The 26,180-nt window shown below is 35.1% G+C and overlaps 1 protein-coding gene across 1 annotated transcript in view; it reads right to left on the bottom strand.

The window, feature by feature from the left end:
• The window catches only part of LOC117260077 (calsyntenin-2-like), a 373,596-nt gene that overhangs the window by 17,898 nt on the left and 329,518 nt on the right, over positions 1–26,180 (bottom strand). Inside the window, exon 11 of the mRNA XM_033631954.2 lies at positions 21,541–21,689. Coding sequence (XP_033487845.2) covers positions 21,541–21,689 — 149 coding nt within the window. The remainder of the gene's footprint in view (positions 1–21,540; positions 21,690–26,180) is intronic.

Raw genomic sequence — 26,180 nt, 5'->3', positions numbered from 1 at the left:
GCACAGTGATACAGTCAGTGGGTGAACTTTTGTTGCCAATTGAAAAAGCTCACAACAAGGTCTGTGGATCATCTTCAGTAACCGGATCATGATTTCTGAGAAGAGACACTGCTGTTGAGTTTTGCATTATATTTGAGAAATGGCAGACATCTCTCAAACACTTCCCGATTTCTGCAACATTTGGCATCTCACACAAAAGCAATATACATTGAGAAGCAGCACTACAGGTAAGAGGTACAATTTTGATATTGGGGTGAACTGTCCATTTAGCATCTTATCATCTGCAAATGATGACAGGAAAGGTTATGTTGTAGTTTGTCATAGAAACAGGAAGTTATTACAGATATTTGGCTTAAAGCCAAAGTATACTATGATATAAATATGTCAATAAAAAAGTCATAGTAAAGCATGAAAAGAAAAAGGCATAGTGTAGTATGATTAAAAAAAGTCATAGTATAGTATGATGAAAAGAAGTCATAGTTAAGCATGTTAAAAAAAGTCGTAGTATACAGTAGCATGATAAAAAGTCATAGTATAGCATGATGAAAACAGTCATAGTATAGCATGGTAAAAAAAAGTCATAGTATAGCATGATAAAAAAGTAATACTATAACATGATAAAAAAGTCATAGTATAGCATGTTAAAAAACTTCATAGTATAGCATAATAAAAAAAGTCATAGTGTAGCATGATAAAAAAGTCATAGTATAGCATGTTAAAAAACTTCATAGTATAGCATGATAAAACAGTCACAGTATAACATGATAAAAAAGTCATAGTATAGCATTTAAAAAAAACACATAGTATAGCAAGATAAATAAGTCATAGTAGAGCATGATAAAATAGCCATAGTATAGTATGATGAAAGAGTCATAGTATAGCATGATAAAAAATGTCATATTATGGTATGATAAAAAAGTCACAGTATAACGTGAAAAAAGTCATATCATAGTATGATAAAAAAAATATAGTATAGCATGACAAAAAAGTCCCAGTCTAGCATGATAAAAAGTCACAGTCTAGCATAATAAAAAACCATCAGAGTATAGCATGATAAAAAAGTCATTGTTTAGTATGAAAAAAGTCATCGTATAGCATGATAATAAAGTCATAGTATAGAATGATAGAAAAGTGATAGTATAGCATGATAAAAAATGTCATATTATGGCATGATAAAAAGTTATAGTATAGAATGATAGAAAAATCATAGTATAACATGATAAAAAAGTCATAGTATAGCATGTTATAAAAAGTCATAGTATAGCATGTTATAAAAAGTCATAGTGTAGCATGATAAAAACGTAATAGTATAGCGTTTTTTTTAAAAAAAACATAGTATAGCAAGATAAATAAGTCATAGGAGAGCATGATAAAATAGCCATAGTATAGTATGATGAAAGAGTCATAGTATAGCATGATAAAAAATGTCATATTATGGCATGATAAAAAGTCAGAGTATAGCATGATAAAAAAGTCATAGTATAGCATGACAAAAAAACATAGCATAGTATGATTGAATAGTCATAGTTTAGCATGATAAAAAGTCATTGTTTAGTATAAAAAAAGTCATCGTATAGCATGATAATAAAGTCATAGTATAGCATGATAAAAAAGTCATAGTATAGCATGATAAAAAAGTCATAGTATAGCATGATAAAAAAGTCATAGTATTGTATAGTAAAAAAGCCATAGTATAACATGATAAAAGAGACATAGCATAGCATGATAAAAAAGTCATAGTATAGCAGGTTAAAAAACTTCTTAGTATAGCATGATAAAAACAGTCATAGTATAGCATGATAAAAAAGTCATAGTATAGCATGATAAAAAAAATCATAGTATAGCATGATAAAAAAGTCATAGTATAACATGATAAAAAAAGTCAAAGTATAACATGGTAAAAAAAAAGTCATAGCATAGCATAATAAAAAAGTCATAGTGTAGCATGATAAAAACAGTCAGAGTATAACATCATAAAAAAAGTCATACTATAGCATGATAACAAAAAGTCATAGTATAGCATGATAAAAAAAGTCATAGTATAGCATGACAAAAAAGTCATAGTATAGCATGACAAAAACAATCATATTACAGCATGATAAAAAAGTCATAGCATAATAAAAAAGTCATAGTGTAGCATGATAAAAACAGTCAGAGTATAACATCATACAAAAGTCATACTATAGCATGATAACAAAAAGTCATAGTATAGCATGATAAAAAAAGTCATAGTATAGCATGATAAAAACAATCATATTACAGCATGATAAAAAAGTCATAGTGTAGCATGATAAAAACAGTCAGAGTATAACATCATACAAAAGTCATACTATAGCATGATAACAAAAAGTCATAGTATAGCATGATAAAAAAGTCATAGTATAGCATGACAAAAAAGTCATAGTATAGCATGATAAAAACAATCATATTACAGCATGATAAAAAAGTCATAGTATAGCATGATAAGAACGTCAAAGTATAACATGATAAAAAAGGACATAGTACAGCATGGTAAAAAAAATCATAGTATAACATGACAAAAAAAAGTCAAAGTATGACATGATAAAAAAAATCATAGTATAGCATGATAAAAACAGTCATAGTATAGCATGATAAAAAAGTCATAGTATAACATGTTAAAAAAGTCATAGTATAGCATGATAAAAAAGTCATAGTATAGCATGGTAAGAAAAATATAGTATAGCATGGTAAAAAAAGTCATAGCATAGCATGATAAAAAAAAGTCGAAGTATAGCATGATAAAAATCATAGTATAGCATGTTAAAAACAGTCATAGTATAGCATGACAAAAAAGTCATAGTATAACATGATGCAAAAGTCATAGTATAGCATAATAAAAAAGTCATAGTATAGCATGATAAAAATCATAGCATAGCATGATAAAAAAGTCAAAGTATAACATGATTAAAAAGTCATAGTATAGCATGGTAAAAAAGTCATAGTATAGCATGTTAAAAACAATCATAGTATAGCATGACAAAAAAGTCATAGTATAGCATGACAAAAAAGTCAAAGTATAACATGATGCAGAAGTCATAGTATAGCATAATAAAAAAGTCATAGTATAGCATGGTAAAAAAAAAAATCATAGTATAGCATGATAAAAAAAAGTCAAAGTATAGCATGATAAAAAATCATAATATAGCATGATAAAAAAGTCAAAGTATAACATGATAAAAAAGTCATAGTATAGCATATTAAAAACAGTCATAGTATAGCATGACAAAAAAGTCATAGTATAGCATGATAAAAAAAGTCAAAGTATAACATGATGCAAAAGTCATAGTATAACATGATAAAAAAAAAGTCATAGTATAGCATGATAAAAAAGTCATAGTACAGAATAATAAAAAAGTCAAAGTATAACATGATAAAAAAGACAGCATAGCATGTTAAAAAAGTCATAGTATAGCATGATGAAAGTCATATTACAGCATGATAACAAAGTCATAGTGTAGCATGATTAAAAAAGCCATAGTATAGCATGATGAAAAATGTCATATTACAGCATGATAACAAAGTCATAGTGTAGCATGATAAAAAAGTCATAGTATAGCATGATAAAAGAGTCATAGTATAGCATGACAAAAAAGTCAAAGTATAACATGATGCAAAAGTCATAGTATAGCATAATAAAAAAGTCATAGTATAGCATGATAAAAATCATAGTGTAGCATGGTGAAAAAATCATAGCATAGCATGATAAAAAAGTCAAAGTATAACATGATTAAAAAGTCAGTATAGCATGGTAAAAAAGTCATAGTATAGCATGACAAAAAAGTCATAGTATAGCATGACAAAAAAGTCAAAGTATAACATGATGCAGAAGTCATAGTATAGCATAATAAAAAAGTCATAGTATAGCATGGTAAAAAAAAAATCATAGTATAGCATGATAAAAAAGTCAAAGTATAACATGATAAAAAAAGTCAAAGTATAACATGATGCAAAAGTCATAGTATAGCATAATAAAAAAGTCATAGTATAGCATGTTAAAAACAGTCATAGTATAGCATGACAAAAAAGTCATAGTATAGCATGATAAAAAAAGTCAAAGTATAACATGATGCAAAAGTCATAGTATAGCATAATAAAAAAGTCATAGTATAACATGATAAAAAAAGTCATAGTATAGCATGATGAAAGTCATATTACAGCATGATAACAAAGTCATAGTGTAGCATGATTAAAAAAGCCATAGTATAGCATGATGAAAAATGTCATATTACAGCATGATAACAAAGTCATAGTGTAGCATGATAAAAAAGTTATAGTATAGCATTATAAAAGAGTCAAAGTATAACATGATAAAAAAGTCATAGTATAGCATGATAAAAAAGGTCATAGTATAGCATGACAAAAAAGTCATAGTATAGCATGATAAAAAGTCATAGTATACCATGATAAAAACAATCATATTATAGCATGATAAAAAAGTCATAGTATAGCATGATAAAAAAGTCATAGTATAGCCTGATAAAAAAGTCATAGTGTAGCATGATAAAAAAGTCAAAGTATAACATGATTAAAAAGTCAGTATAGCATGGTAAAAAAGTCATAGTATAGCATGTTAAAAACAGTCATAGTATAGCATGACAAAAAAGTCAAAGTATAACATGATGCAGAAGTCATAGTATAGCATAATAAAAAAGTCATAGTATAGCATGGTAAAAAAAAAATCATAGTATAGCATGATAAAAACAATCATATTATAGCATGATAAAAAAGTCATAGTATAGCATGATAAAAAAAGTCATAGTATAGCCTGATAAAAAAGTCATAGTGTAGCATGATAAAAAAGTCACAACATAACATGATAAAAAAAGTCATAGTATAGCATGATAAAAAAGTCATAGTATAGCCTGATAAAAAAGTCATAGTGTAGCATGATAAAAAAGTCACAACATAACATGATAAAAAAGTCATAGTATAGCATGACATAGTCATAGTATAGCATGATAAAAAAGTCATAGTATGGCATGATAAAAACAGTCATAGCATAGCATGACAAAAACAATCATATTATGGCATGATAAAAACAGTCATAGTATAGCATGACAAAAACAATCATATTATAGCATGATAAAAAAGTCATAGTATAGCATGGTGAAAAAAAGTCATAGTATAGCATGATAAAAAAGTCATAGTATAGCATGGTAAAAAAATCATAGTATAGCATGATAAAAACAGTCATAGTATAGTATGATACAAAAAGTCAAAGTATAAAATAATAAAAAAAGTCATAGTATAGCATGATAAAAACAGTCAAAGTATAGTATGATACAAAAAGTCAAAGTATAACATGATGCAAAAGTCATAGTATAGCATAATAAAAAAGTCAAAGTATAACATGATAAAAAAAAGTCATAGTATAGCATGGTAAAAAAAATCATAGTATAGCATGATAAAAAATCATAGTATAGCATGCTGAAAAAATCATAGCATAGCATGATAAAAAAGTCAAAGTATAACATGATAAATAAGTCATAGTATAGCATGGTAAAAACAGTCATAGTATAGCATGATAAAAAAAGTCAAAGTATAGCATGATAAAAAATCATAGTATAGCATAATAAAAAAGTCATAGTATAGCATGATAAAAATCATAGCATAGCATGATAAAAAAGTCAAAGTATAACATGATTAAAAAGTCATAGTATAGCATGGTAAAAAAGTCATAGTATAGCATGTTAAAAACAATCATAGTATAGCATGACAAAAAAGTCATAGTATAGCATGACAAAAAAGTCAAAGTATAACATGATGCAGAAGTCATAGTATAGCATAATAAAAAAGTCATAGTATAGCATGGTAAAAAAAAAATCATAGTATAGCATGATAAAAAAAAGTCAAAGTATAGCATGATAAAAAATCATAATATAGCATGATAAAAAAGTCAAAGTATAACATGATAAAAAAGTCATAGTATAGCATGTTAAAAACAGTCATAGTATAGCATGACAAAAAAGTCATAGTATAGCATGATAAAAAAAGTCAAAGTATAACATGATGCAAAAGTCATAGTATAACATGATAAAAAAAAGTCATAGTATAGCATGATAAAAAAGTCATAGTACAGCATAATAAAAAAAGTCAAAGTATAACATGATAAAAAAGACATAGCATAGCATGTTAAAAAAGTCATAGTATAGCATGATGAAAGTCATATTACAGCATGATAACAAAGTCATAGTGTAGCATGATTAAAAAAGCCATAGTATAGCATGATGAAAAATGTCATATTACAGCATGATAACAAAGTCATAGTGTAGCATGATAAAAAAGTCATAGTATAGCATGATAAAAGAGTCAAAGTGTAACATGATAAAAAAGTCATAGTATAGCATGACAAAAAAGTCAAAGTATAACATGATGCAAAAGTCATAGTATAGCATAATAAAAAAGTCATAGTATAGCATGATAAAAATCATAGTGTAGCATGGTGAAAAAATCATAGCATAGCATGATAAAAAAGTCAAAGTATAACATGATTAAAAAGTCAGTATAGCATGGTAAAAAAGTCATAGTATAGCATGTTAAAAACAGTCATAGTATAGCATGACAAAAAAGTCATAGTATAGCATGACAAAAAAGTCAAAGTATAACATGATGCAGAAGTCATAGTATAGCATAATAAAAAAGTCATAGTATAGCATGGTAAAAAAAAAATCATAGTATAGCATGATAAAAAAGTCAAAGTATAACATGATAAAAAAAGTCAAAGTATAACATGATGCAAAAGTCATAGTATAGCATAATAAAAAAGTCATAGTATAGCATGTTAAAAACAGTCATAGTATAGCATGACAAAAAAGTCATAGTATAGCATGATAAAAAAGTCAAAGTATAACATGATGCAAAAGTCATAGTATAGCATAATAAAAAAGTCATAGTATAACATGATAAAAAAAGTCATAGTATAGCATGATGAAAGTCATATTACAGCATGATAACAAAGTCATAGTGTAGCATGATTAAAAAAGCCATAGTATAGCATGATGAAAAATGTCATATTACAGCATGATAACAAAGTCATAGTGTAGCATGATAAAAAAGTTATAGTATAGCATTATAAAAGAGTCAAAGTATAACATGATAAAAAAGTCATAGTATAGCATGATAAAAAAGGTCATAGTATAGCATGACAAAAAAGTCATAGTATAGCATGATAAAAAGTCATAGTATACCATGATAAAAACAATCATATTATAGCATGATAAAAAAGTCATAGTATAGCATGATAAAAAAGTCATAGTATAGCCTGATAAAAAAGTCATAGTGTAGCATGATAAAAAAGTCAAAGTATAACATGATTAAAAAGTCAGTATAGCATGGTAAAAAAGTCATAGTATAGCATGTTAAAAACAGTCATAGTATAGCATGACAAAAAAGTCAAAGTATAACATGATGCAGAAGTCATAGTATAGCATAATAAAAAAGTCATAGTATAGCATGGTAAAAAAAAAATCATAGTATAGCATGATAAAAACAATCATATTATAGCATGATAAAAAAGTCATAGTATAGCATGATAAAAAAGTCATAGTATAGCCTGATAAAAAAGTCATAGTGTAGCATGATAAAAAAGTCACAACATAACATGATAAAAAAAGTCATAGTATAGCATGATAAAAAAGTCATAGTATAGCCTGATAAAAAAGTCATAGTGTAGCATGATAAAAAAGTCACAACATAACATGATAAAAAAAGTCATAGTATAGCATGATAAAAAAGTCATAGTATAGCCTGATAAAAAAGTCATAGTGTAGCATGATAAAAAAGTCACAACATAACATGATAAAAAAGTCATAGTATAGCATGACATAGTCATAGTATAGCATGATAAAAAAGTCATAGTATGGCATGATAAAAACAGTCATAGCATAGCATGACAAAAACAATCATATTATGGCATGATAAAAACAGTCATAGTATAGCATGACAAAAACAATCATATTATAGCATGATAAAAAAGTCATAGTATAGCATGGTGAAAAAAAGTCATAGTATAGCATGATAAAAAAGTCATAGTATAGCATGGTAAAAAAATCATAGTATAGCATGATAAAAACAGTCATAGTATAGTATGATACAAAAAGTCAAAGTATAACATGATGCAAAAGTCATAGTATAGCATAATAAAAAAGTCAAAGTATAACATGATAAAAAAAGTCATAGTATAGCATGGTAAAAAAAATCATAGTATAGCATGATAAAAAATCAAAGTATAGCATGCTGAAAAAATCATAGCATAGCATGATAAAAAAGTCAAAGTATAGCATGATAAAAAATCATAGTATAGCATGCTGAAAAAATCATAGCATAGCATGATAAAAAAGTCAAAGTATAACATGATAAATAAGTCATAGTATAGCATGGTAAAAACAGTCATAGTATAGCATGATAAAAAAAGTCAAAGTATAACATGATGCAAAAGTCATAGTATAGCATGATAAAAAAGTCATAGTACAGAATAATAAAAAAAGTCAAAGTATAACATAATAAAAAAAGACATAGTATAGCATAATGAAAGTCATATCACAGCATGATAACAAAGTCATAGTATAGAATGATTAAAAAAGCCATAGTATAGCATGATGAAAAATGTCATATTACAGCATGATAACAAAGTCATAGTGTAGCATGATAAAAAAGTCATAGTATAGCATGATAAAAGAGTCAAAGTATAACATGATAAAAAAGTCATAGTATAGCATAATAAACAAGTCATAGTATAGCATGACAAAAAAGTCATAGTATAGCATGATAAAAAAGGTCATAGTATAGCATGACAAAAAAGTCATAGTATACCATGATAAAAACAATCATATTATAGCATGATAAAAAGTCATAGTATAGCATGATAAAAAAGTCATAGTATACCATGATAAAAACAATCATATTATAGCATGATAAAAAGTCATAGTATAGCATGATAAAAAAGTCATAGTATAGCCTGATAAAAAAGTCATAGTGTAGCATGATAAAAAAAGTCACAACATAACATGATAAAAAAAGTCATAGTATAGCATGATAAAAACAGTCATAGCATAGCATGACAAAAACAATCATATTATAGCATGATAAAAAGTCATAGTGTAGCATGATAAAAAAAGTCACAACATAACATGATAAAAAAAAAGTCATAGTATAGCATGGTGAAAAAAAGTCATAGTATAGCATGATAAAAAAAGTCATAGTATAACATAATAAAAAAAAGTCATAGTATAGTATGATAAAAACAGTCATAATATAGCATGATAAAAACAATCATATTATAGCATGATAAAAACAGTCATAGTATAGCATGATAAAAACAATCATATTACAGTATGATAAAAAAGTCATAGTGTAGCATGATAAAAACAATCATATTACAGTATGATAAAAAAAAGTCTCAGTATAGCATGATAAAAAAAAGTCGCAGTATAAAATGATAAAAGAGTCATAGTATAGCATGATAAAAAGTCATGGTATAGTTTGATAATAGAGACATAGCATAACATGATAAAAAAAAGTCATAGTATGGCATGATAAAAAAAGTCATAGTAGAGCATGATAAAATAGCCATAGTATAGTATGATGAAAGGGTCATAGTATAGCATGATAAAAATGTCACTATAACATGTAGAAAAAAAGTTATATCATAGCATGATAAAAAAAATCATAGTATAGCATGACAAAAAAGTCACAGTCTAGCATGATAAAAAAGTGATAGTATAGTATGATAAAAAAGTCATAGGAAAGCATGACAAAAAAACATAGCATAGTATGATTAAATAGTCATAGTTTAGCATGATATAAACAGTCATAGTATAACATGATAGAAAAGTCACAGTATAGCATGATAAAAAAGTCATAGTATAGCATGATAAAAGAGACATAGCATAGCATGATAAAAAAGTCATAGTATAGCATGATAAAACAGTTATTGTGTAGTATGATTCAAAAATGACACTGAAAGTCATACTATAATGTGATTGATATGTAATTTTAAAAAGTTTATAGTATATCATGATATAAAAGTGTCAGTTAAAGCCCTATTACAGTGTGATTAAAAAACATCATAGAATACTATAGTATGACATAAAATGTCATAGTATAGCAAGATATATAAATTTCAATAAAAGTCATAGTATGTCAGTGGGTAGAGCTGGCATCCCATGTGCAAAGGCAATGTCCATGACCAGTGGCCGTGGGTTTGATTCTCCTCTTCACATTAAGTAACGTCCTGTTTGCACTATGGTCCCGCAACTGATCTAATATAATTTTAATTGGTTTACTGGTGTTTATATTTGACCCCTGTATTTATCTGTTTTATATGCACTCACTTGCACTTTGAGATAGGCCAGTGCAATACCTGTAGTTCCCTTGTTTGTAACCTTACAAACAAGGGAAACGGTTGCACTACTCTTGCAATAGTAGTCTGCAACTGTAACACAGTCAGCGCACTATGTTGGCAGCTTGTCTGTGTTGATTGTATGTATGTATGTATGTGAATATTGCAGCTGTTGGCACTATACTGCCCAAGATGAATTTCCCTTGCGGGATAATAAAGTTTATCTTATCTTATCTTATCTTATCTTATCTGTTACAGGCCAAAAAATATTCTTTATAAAAGGCATAGTATAATATGATATAAAAATGTCAATATAACAAAGCGTAGTATAGTATGATATTAAAAAAGCTCTAGCATATTATGTCATAAAAATGTTATTTAAAAGGCCCCAGCAAAGTATGCTATAAAGCATTGTAAAAAAAAAAAAAAAAAAAAAAGAGGCCATAGTATCATATAAAAATGTCATTAAAAAGTGACAATGTATTATGATATAAAAAAGGGATAGTATATTTTGATAAAGAAAGTCATTAAAAACTTCAAAGTAAAAAAGCATTGTATATCGTCCTATAAAAGTCATAGTATGGTATGACTTAAAAATGACACTAAAAAGTTTTGCATAACATGATGTAAAAATGTCACTAAGAAAGTTATAGTACAGAATGATTCAAAAAAGTCTAGTATAGTATGACATAAACAAAATGTAGTCACTAGCTATGTTTCCATCCAAAAGTGATTTGAATCATTGGGAAATGCACATCAAAAGAAATACGAATCCTGTGTGTTTCCATTAAATGTACAGACTTTGGTGAAAACTTCAAACTCATGCGAGTTTTCCGCAGAACTGGAAACAAAACAAGTCTTCTTCTTCTTCTACGTTTTCTGGCGGTTGGCAACCAGCTTGTAAATGCATTACTGCATTCCCGACCGTGTGGATATCACCATGGAGAGTGGTGCGCTACGTCAGACTTAATTCGAACATAACTGTTTTCATCCCCCGTTTTGCGAATCAACATTTTTTGGAATCAACCAAAACCTGGCTAAAGCAAGCGTAATTTAGTTTGTGCGAATCAGGGGATTTTAATTCGAATTTTGGTGTCTCCATCATAATTTTCCGATGCGATACTTCTAGATGCGCATCTAAACAGGCTGATGGAAACATGGCTATTATATGACTAAAGAATAGGAGTATGAGTAGCATGATTCGAAAATGTAATTTAGACCCCAATAAAGTTTCTTTCTGCTTTGTGTGTGTTTGGTATTGTTATTCCAGTAATAACACTGAGATGACAACAAGTTTATTTTTCAGCAGTGACTAATACTCCGGTAACTGAAACCTTTCACAATACCATGACATTGACCACAGTCTCCCACAGACACTATGCCTCCCATGTATAAGATGTCCTTCATGAGTGCATGTCTGTGTCACCAAGTGCATTTCTCTATTTTCATCCTGATTTTACTCAACACAGCTGAACCCTGTTGAGTGAGGAGAAGGTCTTATAGAAGGAGTGCAGACAGCTCTAAAGGTGACAGAAGACACTGAGGAGCACTTGAAGACATTTTATAAAATGACTCTTTCGCTAACACAAGTAGCTATTCGGCACCAAAATGTAAAACTGTGGAGCAGCAGCTAATCAAGCTTATCAATACCAACAGGACCTCCTCAGCGCACTAAAAGCTGATAAATCCAGACCACAGTGTGTGCAGTTATTCAGTGGTAAAGCGCTCTGTTGGTGCTCAGGCAGCAGACACAGACTTACAGCAGCATGCCTGCTGTGATTTCATACGTGCATGCCTGCTTCCCTGCTTGCCCATCGCCGTGTGCTAGCATGTGTTTAAATGCACAGAATCCACTGGCAACCTTTAATAGACGGACACATATTGGCTCTCTAGGACTAGAGCTAGCAAGCTGTGAGCTCACAACACAGCCACACAGGGGAGAGTGCACACACACACACACATACACGGATTGGCTATATTCACACAAATGAGTGCACTTGTGACTCACAGCCATTGTGATGTATTGGCTGATGCACACATACACACAGCGTAAAGGCTGCAGACTACACATCAATCAAATGGAAAACAAGAGACATTAAAATGAGGAAAGGATAGAGGAGGGAGAGGGAAGGAGAGGAGGGATGGGAGGGTGGGGGGAAGGAATGAGGGTGGTGATGGTGGTGGCGTAAGCCATGAAAGCTGAACAAACAACCTGATTTTTGTTTTTACATTTCACCGAAGGCCTTTCAAGCACACAAACATCTGTCAGTGGGAGGGACATCAATGCTTTCTCCCCCTTCTGTAGCTCTGTAAGCAGCTACAGCAAGAAATCATAACAAGCTTATTTCCTGCATTGGAAACCTGCTGTATATAAGACTTCAGCTGTTATGCATCCTGTATTTTCTCACCTACATCTTGATGGAAACTATGTTGCAATGCATAAATCCATATGATGAATGCCCATATGTTTTTTCATCCAGAGCAGGGTAGTTTTATATGAATTTTTACGAATAGAATTAGTGAAACTGAAAGGAAACAGCAATAAGAAGGAGTAGGTTTGGCTGAACATCAAAGTAAACCATTTAAAAAGTGTCTGTGGATACTGGATGTGTAGAAGTTTCTTAAATGTATTTGCTTAGCATGATATATACACACTGTCTCATCCCTGTATATAGTGAACTTTGGATTATACTAGCCAAGAGCATTTTAAGCACAGACAAGCCAGGAGGAACATTTTTTAGTAATTAATTTCAGATGCCCAGTCTACATTATATTATTTAATAGTATAAATACTAATATAAAAGGTAGTATTCAAATAATGACTGCAAATTTAGGCTGGGGAGAAGAAAAAAAAGTCGCTTTACTAGTGTAATGTCCATTTTGACAGCACTAATTCCATCAGTAAAACAAAATACAGTTGTTGATGTTACGCTACCGTTCACAAAACTTCCTGATTTTTTCACATTAGACAGACTTTTAATGTGAATATACTACAGGGAGTTTTATTTGTGAATCTATACCCATACTACTAGTGCCAGGAAAAGAATTAGAATGCCGCAATACATAGTATGTCAAATGCAGTATGCCAAAAATACCAAGATGTTCTACTACATTCGGTCTGATTTTTTAGTATGCAAGTGTAACAGAGTTTGTATTGTACGTAATTCCACTTGCTATAAAGGTGATAGTCATGCACTTATGTAATTATGCGGTTATACCTGGGTTATTGGCTCAAGGGCGCCCTCTCTCAGAGTTAGTAGGTAAATGCCACTGCAGGCGTTAAACATTACCCCCTTTTCCACTGCAGGAACTTTTACCATTTACACGGGATTTTAAAACAACCTCGGCGCGTTTCCACCGAAATTACCTGGGGAAAAAACTTTCCCTCAACCCCAAACTTTCCCTGAAACAAATGACCTAGTAGGGGGTAGGACTTTTCAGATTCCCCGGAATTCTTGATGGGCGGGGCTGTGTGCTGAAGAATGCACACATGCAGCGTTCCGCACTTCGGTGCCAGTGTGGCTGCAAACCATATTTCATTTCTACAAGCTTCACTTCGTTTGTGTTTTGATCATTTGGAGAGTGGAGCAAAAAAAGAGAAGTTACAAGAAGTGGACGAACGATGAGGTCCATCTCTTTTGAACGTATTTGCCGAGGAAGAAATTCAGTGGGACTTCGAGTTGGTGACTCAAAACGACCAAGTCTATAGAAGAATAGCCGACAAGCTGGTGGAACTAAATTTAGGGCACACACTGACACAAATTTGTTAAAAGTTGAAGAAACTTAAGCAAGATTATAAGAAGCTGCAGGACTACAACAGTCGCCGTGGGTTCGCCCGCCGTACTAACAAGTGTTATGACCAGCTCAACGCCATACCGTGCTACAGACCAGCATATTCTGGCACTACAGCAACAAAGGACTCGGCAACCTTGTTGCTTGAGGCCATGTGCCAAGATACACAGGAGGCAGTAAACCAGTGGAATGAAGGTAAATCACATAAACATTAACTATTTAGTTTGTTAGATGCTGTAACAGTAGTCAGCGGCACGCCAATTGTTTAGTTAGCCAAAAGTCGAGTCAACATAATGCTAATGGTAGGCTAATGCTAACCGGTCAACAGGCTGACACTAAACCTAAATCACAGAGAACTGGATGTTTTGTCATCATTGTACAAATGTCTGTATGTCCATTATATGAACATATATGCACTGTGAGTTATGGAAATGTAACTGGAAAGAGTTACGAGTGGGTCGCTGTTCTTTTCGAGTGATAAAGTGTCCAGATAGCGGCTTAATGCACTTTGTGAAACAGCTAGCTAGCCTCTGTGCTAAAATAACGTGATGTTCTTTTGTAGCGTGCTATGTGTGAGCTGCCTGTAACGAGCCAACTGTATGACTGACCAGTATGTGTCCTGTTCCAGTTCAGAGAATAAATGGCGGTGTAAAAAGGACGACGAGCGTCCTCATTACTGTCCACACAATGCAGAATCCAAGGGTTGCTTACCAGCAGTTAGAGCGAGGTCTAAGTTCGGTTACACAAGCCTGCATACTTTTCTGTCTGTTCTGACCCACAATCCTCTGTGCAGTGGACGATACATCTCAACAACTGACCCACAAACAGATGACAGCTGATTGACATTTGTCAGAAGTCACAATGACGGATGACAGTGCATTTGAGTAGCTGACCAGTCGAATTGTAATAATAGGAATACTGATAAGTGAACAAATTCATCAGAAATATTGCAAATTGTAATTTCACTTTCCCAAATATAATGTTAGAATCTGCAATCTGTGCAGTTATAACTTAAAAGTTAAACCACATACATTGCAAAGTAACAACAGCAGTGTCTGTGTCTCTGGTGAACTTGATAAGTGGTGTTTTTTTTTTTTATCTCCAAGGTAATGTTTATAAAAGCAAGAGGGTCAAAGTTCAGGGTGTAATGTAATGAGAAAGTTAAATGTCCTGATAGTGTGCTTACTGTATGCAACATATGCTTTTTAAGGGCAGCTGCAGTACCTACTAAAAGTAAAAAGAAAACATATGTGACTCAGAATGCACCCATTGTTTGGGGAAAAAGGTAAAGTGGAACACAAAGTGGAAACTGATCAAGACAACACTTGAACATGGAGGAAGGTTGAGATTGTATTAACCGGGCAATGGCCTGTTGCTTATATAAGCTTGTCCAGAGTAAAAGACCGGATCTCTCTGCCACTGAGGTAAATAAAAGAACTTTATATTAAAGCTGTGCCCAAGATCCTCCTCCAATCACTCATTCACTGCTCCCTATATAATAGAAACTCAACAGTGTACTCTATAGAGAGCAGTAAATTGAGACACTAATGAATCATCGTCATTTTTGGTCGTCACTAACAGCTGTAAAGTCACATAAATGTAATTTCCGCCTGCGCCTGCATTGTTAGCAGAAAGTTGTGTGCATGTCACGGACACTGCTTTTGTCATGCAATTGAAGGAATTTGTGATGGCACTGAACTGAGGGCATTAAAGTGCAGACATTGGACACTCAGTATTCAGACACTGTAAAATGGTGGACGGTCGATATATTGAGCTACAGGAAGTGATTCTGAATACAGCCTAACAGAAACGGCTGTGGTTCGTTCGGCTAACACCTGACAAGAAGGGACGAATCCTCAGCTACTGTGCAAAAAAGATACTGGATCATAAAACTTAGTGAGGACATCCATAAGTGAGAGTATGACACTAACAGCACCAGCACCTCAAAATAAGAGGTGGAAGTCAACGACACTCCTGCAGAAACCTAAATACTGTTAGAGTCATAAACAGATATGAATTACCACATTTCATATCATATCCTGAAGATGATCAAATCAGGATAAGACAATAACAGGGACACTGGTGTGCCTGTGAAGTACTAACTGACAGATTTTGTGTTGCTAATGACAAATTTCTGTAAATCCTGTAAACCTGGACAGGTCACCAGACTATCACAGGGCTGACACATAGAGACAGACAACCATTCACACTCACATTCACACCTACGGACAATTTAGAGTCACCAATTAACCTGCATGTCTTTGGACTGTGGGAGGAAGCTGGAGCACCTGGAGGAAACCCACACTGACATGGGGAGAACATGCAAACTCCACACACAAGGGCTCCCCCACCCTTGGGTTCAAACCAGGGACCCTCTTGCTGTGAGACGACAATGCTAACCATTGCACCACTGTGCCACCTTATTATATTATTTTTTTTCTGTAAAAAATGTGGATAATAAGTTGAAATATCATTACATTATTATAGTACTGTAGAACTTTAATTAATAGCCCAGACTATTTGCTAAAATCACTGAAATAAACAGGCCTATATTTGGGACAGGCCTTTAATTCTTTTCACACAAAACTGTCGGTCCGCAAAGATCTGAAAATATTATCATATTGTTTATTTAAATCAGTATGAAATTAGGCTTCAGATAACATATCAGTTATGAATCATTCATTTGATCTAGCTCCAAGAGAGAGAAAGAGAGTTAAGGCACTCGAGGATTACAGTGCCCGCCGGCATACGGACACAACACCACTTTATCCTGTTAAAACAATACACACAACCTGGATACGTTTTTATGAAAAGTCTTGTTTTGAGTTTTGAGTCTTTTGATCTGAGGACACCTACGGTCCAAAGGAACATGAATAACTTACTGGGTAATCTGGAATGGGAATGGGATCTGGAAGGGAATGGACGCATAATTTAAGGTAGCCAACAACCTGCTTTTATAGATCCAAAACAACCCGGTCTCACTCTGAAGTCGTGGAAATCCAGTGCTTGGGCAGTGACTTTCAGCATCAGACACTGACGAAAAAAGTCATTTAACGTTGGCATGATACACAGCCGGTTGCCGTTATAGTTAAATGGTGCTTGGCGGCATCAGGGGGTAACATGACGGGACAAGAACGAAAGTTAAGGTGAGGAAAGTGGGTAGGGCAGGTGGGAGAGGTGGTGAATGGGTCCAACAAACAACGACTTTCACCCGAGAGAGCAGTGTTTGCGTCCTGTAAGATTATAAAGCCAAACCCTGTTCTTTTTCCTAAACCCAACCATGTGAGTTAGTTGTTTGAGGAAAAAAACATCAATTTGCATTGTTATACTGACGTAGTGCTTTTATTTTGAAAGAGACTGTATCTAAACAGTAAACCTCCCAATGAAAACGGAAGTGTATATTGAAAGAAGGCAATGCATGTAACAGGCAGAACTTGACACGACGTCCCAGAACGTCAACAACCAACTCAGTCAGGGTACCTTTCATGTCGTTTCTAGACATGGAAAGTCCATGACCAAACGTCATGTGATGTAATGAGGTCGGAGTCAGAAAAACTCCTATTAAAAAAATGAACTGCTTGGCAACCAGACCGGGCATCTAATTGAGACATGTTTATTTGTCAAAATGTGTAGCCACATCGGGCTAGTAAAAGGGACTGGGCTTTTAATTGAAGTTTTACGGTAATTATAAATATTTTAACAAAAGGATCAATTTCTGCAGCGGCACCAAACAAGCCTGGTACTACCACTGGCTGATGTATGAAAACAATAATTAAAGCACATTTCTTTTACTTTTTTTTGGTCTCAGATAACACAAACTTCTAGTTAACACGTCTTGACAGACCTGATTGTTTTCATGGATGTGCTTGTGGTATAGATACCTACTGGCTTTGACTCAGCTGATGGAAAAAGATTCACATTAATTTTTTTGTAACGTAAAAAAAAAAAAAAAAAAAAAAAAAGAATCTCTGAAACTTTGTCTGACAGCTGGATGGAAACGTAACTGTTGTCTCTAATCCTCCACAGTGAGTTGTCTGAGGCCACAGTTTGAGACAAAAACAGGTTTCGGGGCATCGTGTAATCTCTCCTTTTCTATCCTGTGGCCACAGCCGGTGGTGTGTGTCTGTTCGCTGCTCAGGCACTAAGCCATTGTTGTGAGCAGTGGGAGATACAAACTCAGTGATGCAGGGAGACAGCTGCTGCGTGGGCCTGCCGAGCTGAAAAAAAAAAAAAAATCCTGGAGCCACTCCAACTTAATTATAAAGAAATATGACAAGGGAGTCTAAAAGGGCTGTTGCAAAGATTAGCGCTGGTTACTTTTATTTTCTCGTTGCCTCCAGTAATTGCAGTTATTAGTCGTCAGCACGAAACAAATTTAATCACATTTGGGGGAATTAATTAACATCTCTGTTTATTTGTGAGGAGTGATACTGTCCGTGGCAGTTTTTTTTTTTTTTCTTTTTCCCATTCCTTGCTTATGTGTTATGGCGGGAGGCCAATTTTCAGACTCTCAGTAAAACTAACTCAGTTGAGGAGAGTCTTTTCTGCTGGTGTGTGTTCTGGATGAAGTACTAAAACAACAAATTAAAAGTTAATCACCGGTGCTATCAACGAGACTACACACACAAATGTGCTGCTGCAAACAGAAGTCGCACACTGGTCACACACACCCTGTGGCTAACACACTCATGACCATGACAACAGTCTGAACTTCATTTTTCCAACAACATATGTTAAGCGGTCATAAGCAAAGCACAGTTTCTGAGCAAAGTTGTGTTGCATAAATATGGTTGAGAAAAAAAAATTATCACTGAAAATCACACTGAATCTCAAAGTGTGTATTGTGACACTTTGCATATAACGGGTGGCACACGACTCCCCAGGGGTCCATGATTCTCTCTGACATGACTAAAAATATTTACCCTGTTAATCACACATTTTAATTTTGAGTTCTCTTTCATCTGCTGCTAGAGTGCCAAAAATATCATGTATACAAACCCTTGTGAATGCCTCTCATAAAATCTAATCATTTTCTAATCAGGCAGATTTACTGTCTCTGCACCTGTGCTAATGCGCAGTAATTGCTTTTTTGCCAACTTGATTTTGTAAGTTTATAGGTATGTGCAATATGTTATGTGTATGGACAAAGTGACTGGCAGCAGGTTACACTTCAAACACACTCGACCTCTGACCTCAGATTAAACCTTGACAACCAATAAAACCAACAGATTTTTGTAAGATATTTTGACAGCATGGAAACTAGAGAAAACACAGAGCGTTATCTGTGGCTCGGTTCCTTTAATGTCTCTGTTAGTTGCAGCATCAAACAGCAAAGACCTGAATCCAGCTCACATTAAAATAATTATTAGCCTTAATAAATGCCTACATAAGAAATAACTTGCTCGCTCACTCAGATTTCAAATGAGACTTGTGAATTATCATTTAGCTTCATTACAGATGGCTGAAGTGTGTCACATCTGTGCAAAAGGCAGAGGCCCCAGAACAGAACCATGCCACCAAATATTATACTACAAATGGAACTTAAGTTTTCTTTGACTAAAGTGTTCCTGACTGAACAACTCTACAAAGACAATGATACGTTTTATATACTAATCAAGTCCTGCTAATCCCAAATAGCTAGGAGAAATTGAAAGTGCATACCAAACAAAAGCTCGGGTCACATGAGTATAAATACTAATAATAAAGGAATGGACACATATTCAGACTATATGACCTTTTCAAAGGTAAAGATCAACTTGTTTTTTTTTTGTCCATCCCAGTAAATCTGATTGAATTATATGTTGGTGCTCGTGGTTTTATTAAAATGAACTTAACGATTGAATTATGGAGAATCTAACTGAGCTAACAATGTGTAGCATCTCCATACTGCTTGAGTGGGTAGTCAACAACCCACTGGGCTATAAGAGGTTTTGTACATTTGAAGAATGGCAACCCGACCCGGCGTCTCATTGAGACCTGTGTTTATTTTATTAAAATGTGTAGCCACACCCAGCTAGTAAAATGGACTCAGCGTTTAATTGAGGCTCAGCGTTTAATTTAAGTTTTACGTTAATGTATAAACCACTCTCCATAAGAGAAGTGGAATAAGTTAGTCCCAGAGAAGAAATATAACAGCGGAGTCCACACAGGCTGTTAATTAGCGGTTTGCCTAATTATTTTCTCAATGCCTGCAGTAACTGCAGTTACTAGGCGTCAGCAAGAAACAAGTTTAATTGCATCGGCAGGAAATATTTAACATCTCTTCGCATTTGTGAGGGGCGATACTGTCTGTAGCAGTGACAGGGGGTTTATTCAGTCTTGTTGCAGGAGGCCATGTTTCAGGCTCTCAGCGTAACTAACTTAGTTGAGGAGATTTTTTTCCACTGGTGTCTCTTCTGGGTGTAAATATGAAAATAAACTGCAACGAGAAAAAATACACCTCATCACTGAGTCTTTACACATGTTCTTAAATGGACACTGTCTCACACATTTGCCACACATATCCACAAGTAGTGTTTCACGCCGTTTTCATCTCTTATATGCACACACACGCACACTCAGGCATGCACACAACTATGGCAACTCGCAGACCAGTCAGCAGTCTGTGAGAGAAACTTAATTTAAACAACATTTAGCAGTGACGCAAGCCTAGCCGTCATTAGCATAATGTATTCCTTGATAATCGGTGTGCCTCCAGCTACGATGACTCTGCTTCATCACTAGCCGCCTGTGCGGCGCACACACCAACACGCACGGACACACACACCCTCACTTCTGCTGTGTTAGTTAAAGTTCTCGGGCCCACGGCCGTGCATCGAACCCAACAGGAGGGTGGAGAGTGAACCCCCAGGGCTGCGCTGTAGGGGTCTACATATATTTAAAACAATCATGAATTTTAATGGTAGCCCGCCGAGGGAGGCTGTTTTACCAGCCAGCCTCAGCCCCACCCCCACACACACACTTTCTCTCTCTTTTTGTATATCTCTTTCTCTCATTCCTCTGGCAAAATCCAGGCAGAATTATTAATACATGACATGAAAATGTAAAAACTGGCCCCCGGTGGCGACAGCGAAAAGAAAATGGTGTATTAAAGGGAAAGGAAAGGAAAGTCACAGCAGAGGAAAGGAGAAACAGAGAGAGAGAGGTGAGAGAAGGAGGGATCGGGATCAATGCGTGAGAAGGGAATGATGTATCAAGTCAGGCTGTGATATCTACTGTGTTGTCTTAACACTTAACAGAAGTGTTGAGGTAGGTTGGCACCTCTCGTGTCTGAGATACAGAGAAACCAACACAGCACTAACTGAAAAAAAATAGGGAACAGAAAGTTTAAATAAAAGTATAGAGACACAGGCAGCAAGTGGAAGGAAGAGAAAAAGAACTGTACGTACTGGACGGCAGTGGAGATGTGCAAACGTCGGATGCCTGGTGTGGGAAACTGACGAGAGTTTATGTAGGAAACTTTCCTCACAGCAGCGTTCATGTTTTCCAAGTCCTCTCCCTCCATTACCAAGATAGACTGGGCCGGGTTAAAGTGGAACTATATGGAGAGAGAAAACAGAGATGTTAGATGGAACCTGAAGCAGTTTGTGATAAAATGTCAACACAAACGGAGCCATTTATAGCTGCACTCAATCAGTTCCAGTCGAGATGCAGTAGATTTGTCCGGCGTCTGGTATGGACCAAGATTTGCTGTGTGGAAATGTGATTAATTCTGAAACTACATTCTGATGCAGGGGATGTCTTCAAGTCAGGGCCTCGAGATCTGATAGTTAAATCGAACTCACCATAAACCTGTATTCATAGATTTTGTTGGCTACTTGGGGGCAGCGCAACAAGCTGTACACACATCAGTTACATGTCATCTCTATGTGAAGTTTTTATGGTGAACATGTAAGCAAGGAGTGGCCAAATGGCACAGGGCAACATCAGCAGTCTATGTAAAACTAATGCAGTCTAATACATACATATTAAGGATCACTGTAAATTTAGTATGTTTATTTGTTCTATATACACGACATCTATTGCACGTCTGTCCATCCTGGAAGAGGGATCCCTCCTCAGTTGTTCTTCCTGAGGTTTCTACCGTTTTTTAACCTGTTGAAGGTTTTTTTGGAGAGTTTTTCCTTATCCCCTGTGAGGGTCCAAGGACAGAGGGATGTCGTATGCTGCAAAGCCCTCTAAGGCAAACTGTGATTTGTGATATTGGGCTTTAGAAATGAAATTGAATTTAATTAAATTGATATAATGAAACTTAAAGCAAATTAATATCAGAGGATTGGCTAAATAACTGAAACACTTCTCCGTATAATGCGATGAAGTTCAACAGCACCCTTTCACGTTATATACTGTCATTTAATCTATTGGTATTATAAAAATATTAATTAGATGTATTGATTTTGAGATGCATACTCCTAAACACAACTTACAATTAAATTAAAAAAAGAAAAAAGTGTGGCAAGTTTGGAACTTTTCAGGGATATTTTGCCCTTCTGGGGTCCATTTCACAAAGCAGGTTTAGTGAAAACTTTGAGTTTGTTAACCCTGAAATGAGGGAAACTCTGGGTTTTCCGTTTCAGAGAGGGAGGTAGCTTAAACCTGAGAAAGCGGAGTAACTCCAGCCCGTTTCAGAAAGAGAGGTAACTGAAGCTCGGTGTCAGTTACTATGGCAACTGACTCTGTGAACCTAACCTGGTCGGGAGCAGGTTTTCTTCAATGAACCTCGAGTTTCTAGCTGTCTCCTCCCTCTTACGCCACACACAGTGTGATTCAGTCGCGCGGGTTTCAGCGAGTTTGATCATCTGTCCTCAAGGTAAAGTTGGATCCTAAGGTGTGTTCTGGTTCTAAATCTAATTTTTTCGACCATGGCATGTCCGTTCTTGGAGGACCCTGTGGACGAAGAGGCAGTGTTACTGAGGAGGGAGTTACGCATTCGTCAGGAGATTATTCACAGGCCCAGAACTGACGTATTATCATATATCATATCATCCAGAACATTTTCTTTTTGAACGGTACCGTTTCATATCACAGTCCATCATTTATATCCATAACCTCATCCGTCGTGACATAACCAACGTCACCAACCGTGGACGTGCACTTTCATCTACCCAGATTCTTTGTGTTGCTCTTCGTTTTATTGCAAACGGGAGTTTTCTGTATAATATCGGAGATGCAGAAAATATCAGTAAGGCCACTGTCTGCAGAGCCGTGAGAAAAGTGTCCCTAGCTCTGAAACGTCTACTCTTTTGTTGTGTTCCCTGGACATAAACCTGTGAGGGTCATCAAGGAGGAGTTCCACAGGATTGCAGGTGAATGATGTAGAAATCAGTTAGTCATTTTAATTTCTTTTAGGATTTCCCGGTGTGATAGGGTGCATTGATGGAACCCACATTCCCATCATTGCTCCTTCACAAAATGAAGGAGACTGTGTGAATATGAAGTCCATTCACAGCATTAATGTGCAGGTAGATTGACTGTCTCAAAATGTCAGATTGCATCACACTGCAAAAACTCAAAATCATACCGAGATTATGTGTCATATTTATAGTCAAAACAAATCACACCTAAAAGTAACTTGTTTTGAGACCATTTTCACTTGGTGAGATTTCATCTAAGTGAATTAAATTTTAGCTTTAACACCATTCCACCTGTTTGCATCTGTAGCCTAATATTATTGTGATTGCATAAATATTTAAAATAAATTTAAACTTTCGCATTGACTCGAGCAGTAATTTTCTCCCACGCCGACTCCCGTTCCTTCGCTGCTGCAGCTGTGTTACTCTTCTTCCTGAAAACAGCTTCAAATTCGCTGTATGAGTGCATTAAAATATCCAACTCCAGCGGAGTAAAAAAAATGCAGACCTTTTCTTGTAGCTTGTTGCCATGGTGAATCGTGGTATCGGGGCTCCATTGATGACGGCTTTTTAAAGTCGTGGTGCATGCGCTTAACTCAGAGTGAACAAACTCTGTGTTGACTGAACCGATTGAAATCACCTGTTCTGAAACCCGTAACCCAGAGTTTCCCATCTCAGAGTTACTTAACTCAGAGTTCAGGGTTAGGCTCAGAGTTTGTTGAACCTCCTTTCTGAAACGGACCCCTGGTATGTCCTTTATTAAATTGAAAAACAAAAAACAAAACAAAAAAAACCCTACCATCTGTTATCTTGACCTGGTGGCACAAAGTGTGATTTTATTTTTTTTTAAAAAATTCTTTTCAACCTGGACCCTAGTTTACCATGTTTTTTTCTCTGACTAATGGAAACGACAATTTTTGTAATTGGCCCAGTATCGAACGAGACTGCTGCAACGGGGAGACAGATTGCAATGCAACAATATGGGGCATGTTTGCACCATCAGTTTATGTTCGTAATGGTTCCTACATGGAAAGGCCTTTTTGTTAAAAAACTGTTTAACTAAAAACACCAAAACCTCAATTTAAGTAAACAGTAATTTTATAACTGGAAAACACACTTCATTTAATGTTGATGGAAGCAACATAACACTCACAAAAAACATCTTTTCTTCTTTTCACTGTTCCAGCAATCACCAACTCTGGTTTGATTGCAATAAATCCTTACTTAACCCAGTTAAATGTGAGAATATGCTGACCTATACATGCTTAAATTATTGTTTATTTAATGGAGTCCTGTAGAATTGTCAGAGGTGATTTACAGGCAGATTCTGGATAAACAAACAGGATCTTACTCTTTAACAGACAGGTTTTTTTCTGTAAGGATCAGTGGCGATTGCTCTAAGACTGCAAGGGAAGCTCAGCTTCCCCTAAAATGTCAAAAAATAAGTGGTCAAATATGTACTGTTGTGTTTACATTTCATTGACTAAATATGCACTAGAACGCGCTCAACTTTTGTTCAGAATCAGCTACTTATCACAGGTCACTGACAAGACTTTCTTCTCATTCATTCCCGTAGCGTCACAGTGCATTAAACAGTGTTGAAGCTCAGCGTCCAAAGACTTCAGTGGGGAAGCACAGAGTGGGTTGTTCCACTGCAGCGAAACTAGACAGTCATTGGATAAATGCTCGGTTTTGTCCCGCCCATCGGACGCTCAGCGTCTCTGGGGGTCTATGGGGCAGTGGGCTGGCCTCGGCTGGCCTGGACGCTGGGCCTTGCGTAGCAGCCCCAGAGGGTAGAATTTACGTATAAATAAATGGACACATTTTATGATGTAGGCCAAAAATGAGCTTCCCCTCCTTGAAAGACCAGCAGCCACCACTGGTAAGGATGCTTTCCAGAGTGTCGCCAGACACATGTAGTCAGTGACAAAAACAAGCGCTTTTAGTGGACGTAAACTGACAGTGTGAACATGACCCGAGTGGTTACATTGCAGTCTGTTTTGTGGCTGTCAGCTGCAGCACGTCTCGTTCACTCTGTTTAAGGTGCTTTCACACCTGCCCTGTTTGGTTCAGTTCAATCAAACTCAAGTTCATTTGCCCCTTAAGTGCGGTTTGTTTGGGCAGGTGTGAACACAGCAATCACACTCAGGTGTGCACCAAAACAACCAGACTGAGACCTTCTTGAAGAGGTGGTCTCAGTCCGGTTTCAAACGAACTCTGGTGCGGTTCGTTTGTGGTGAGAGCATGTTCCGACCTGGATCTGAACCAACTGCAGTCACATGACACATTGTTTGGGTTAAACATGAGCATGTTACAGTCCTGGAGGATTATTAATGTGCACCTCCTCCTGTACTGCCTTAATATGCACATTCAGCACATCCAATGCATCAAAACATTGTTTTCTAGTTGGAGCCGCGCCTCGTTTTCAAACTGTATGGTTTGACTAAAATGAACAATGACAGCAATATAGTCCACGATGAGCAGTGCTAAAATCAACCTGCGTAGTTGTCCCTCCATTGTGACATTAGAAAGTGTCACATTTATCTTGCAAGTGTACTCTTCTTCAACATTTGCTTTACTTCCTGGATTTCTCCCACATGGAAATTCTGACCAATCAGGAGCAGCTCTCTCACACAAGGCATTTGATCTAGTCCGTTTGTAAATGCTGTAATTGTAAT

This window comes from Epinephelus lanceolatus, chromosome 4 (assembly GCF_041903045.1).
Source record: "Epinephelus lanceolatus isolate andai-2023 chromosome 4, ASM4190304v1, whole genome shotgun sequence".
Taxonomy (NCBI): Eukaryota; Metazoa; Chordata; class Actinopteri; order Perciformes; family Serranidae; genus Epinephelus; species Epinephelus lanceolatus.
This window is presented reverse-complemented; position numbering and strand designations above follow the sequence as displayed.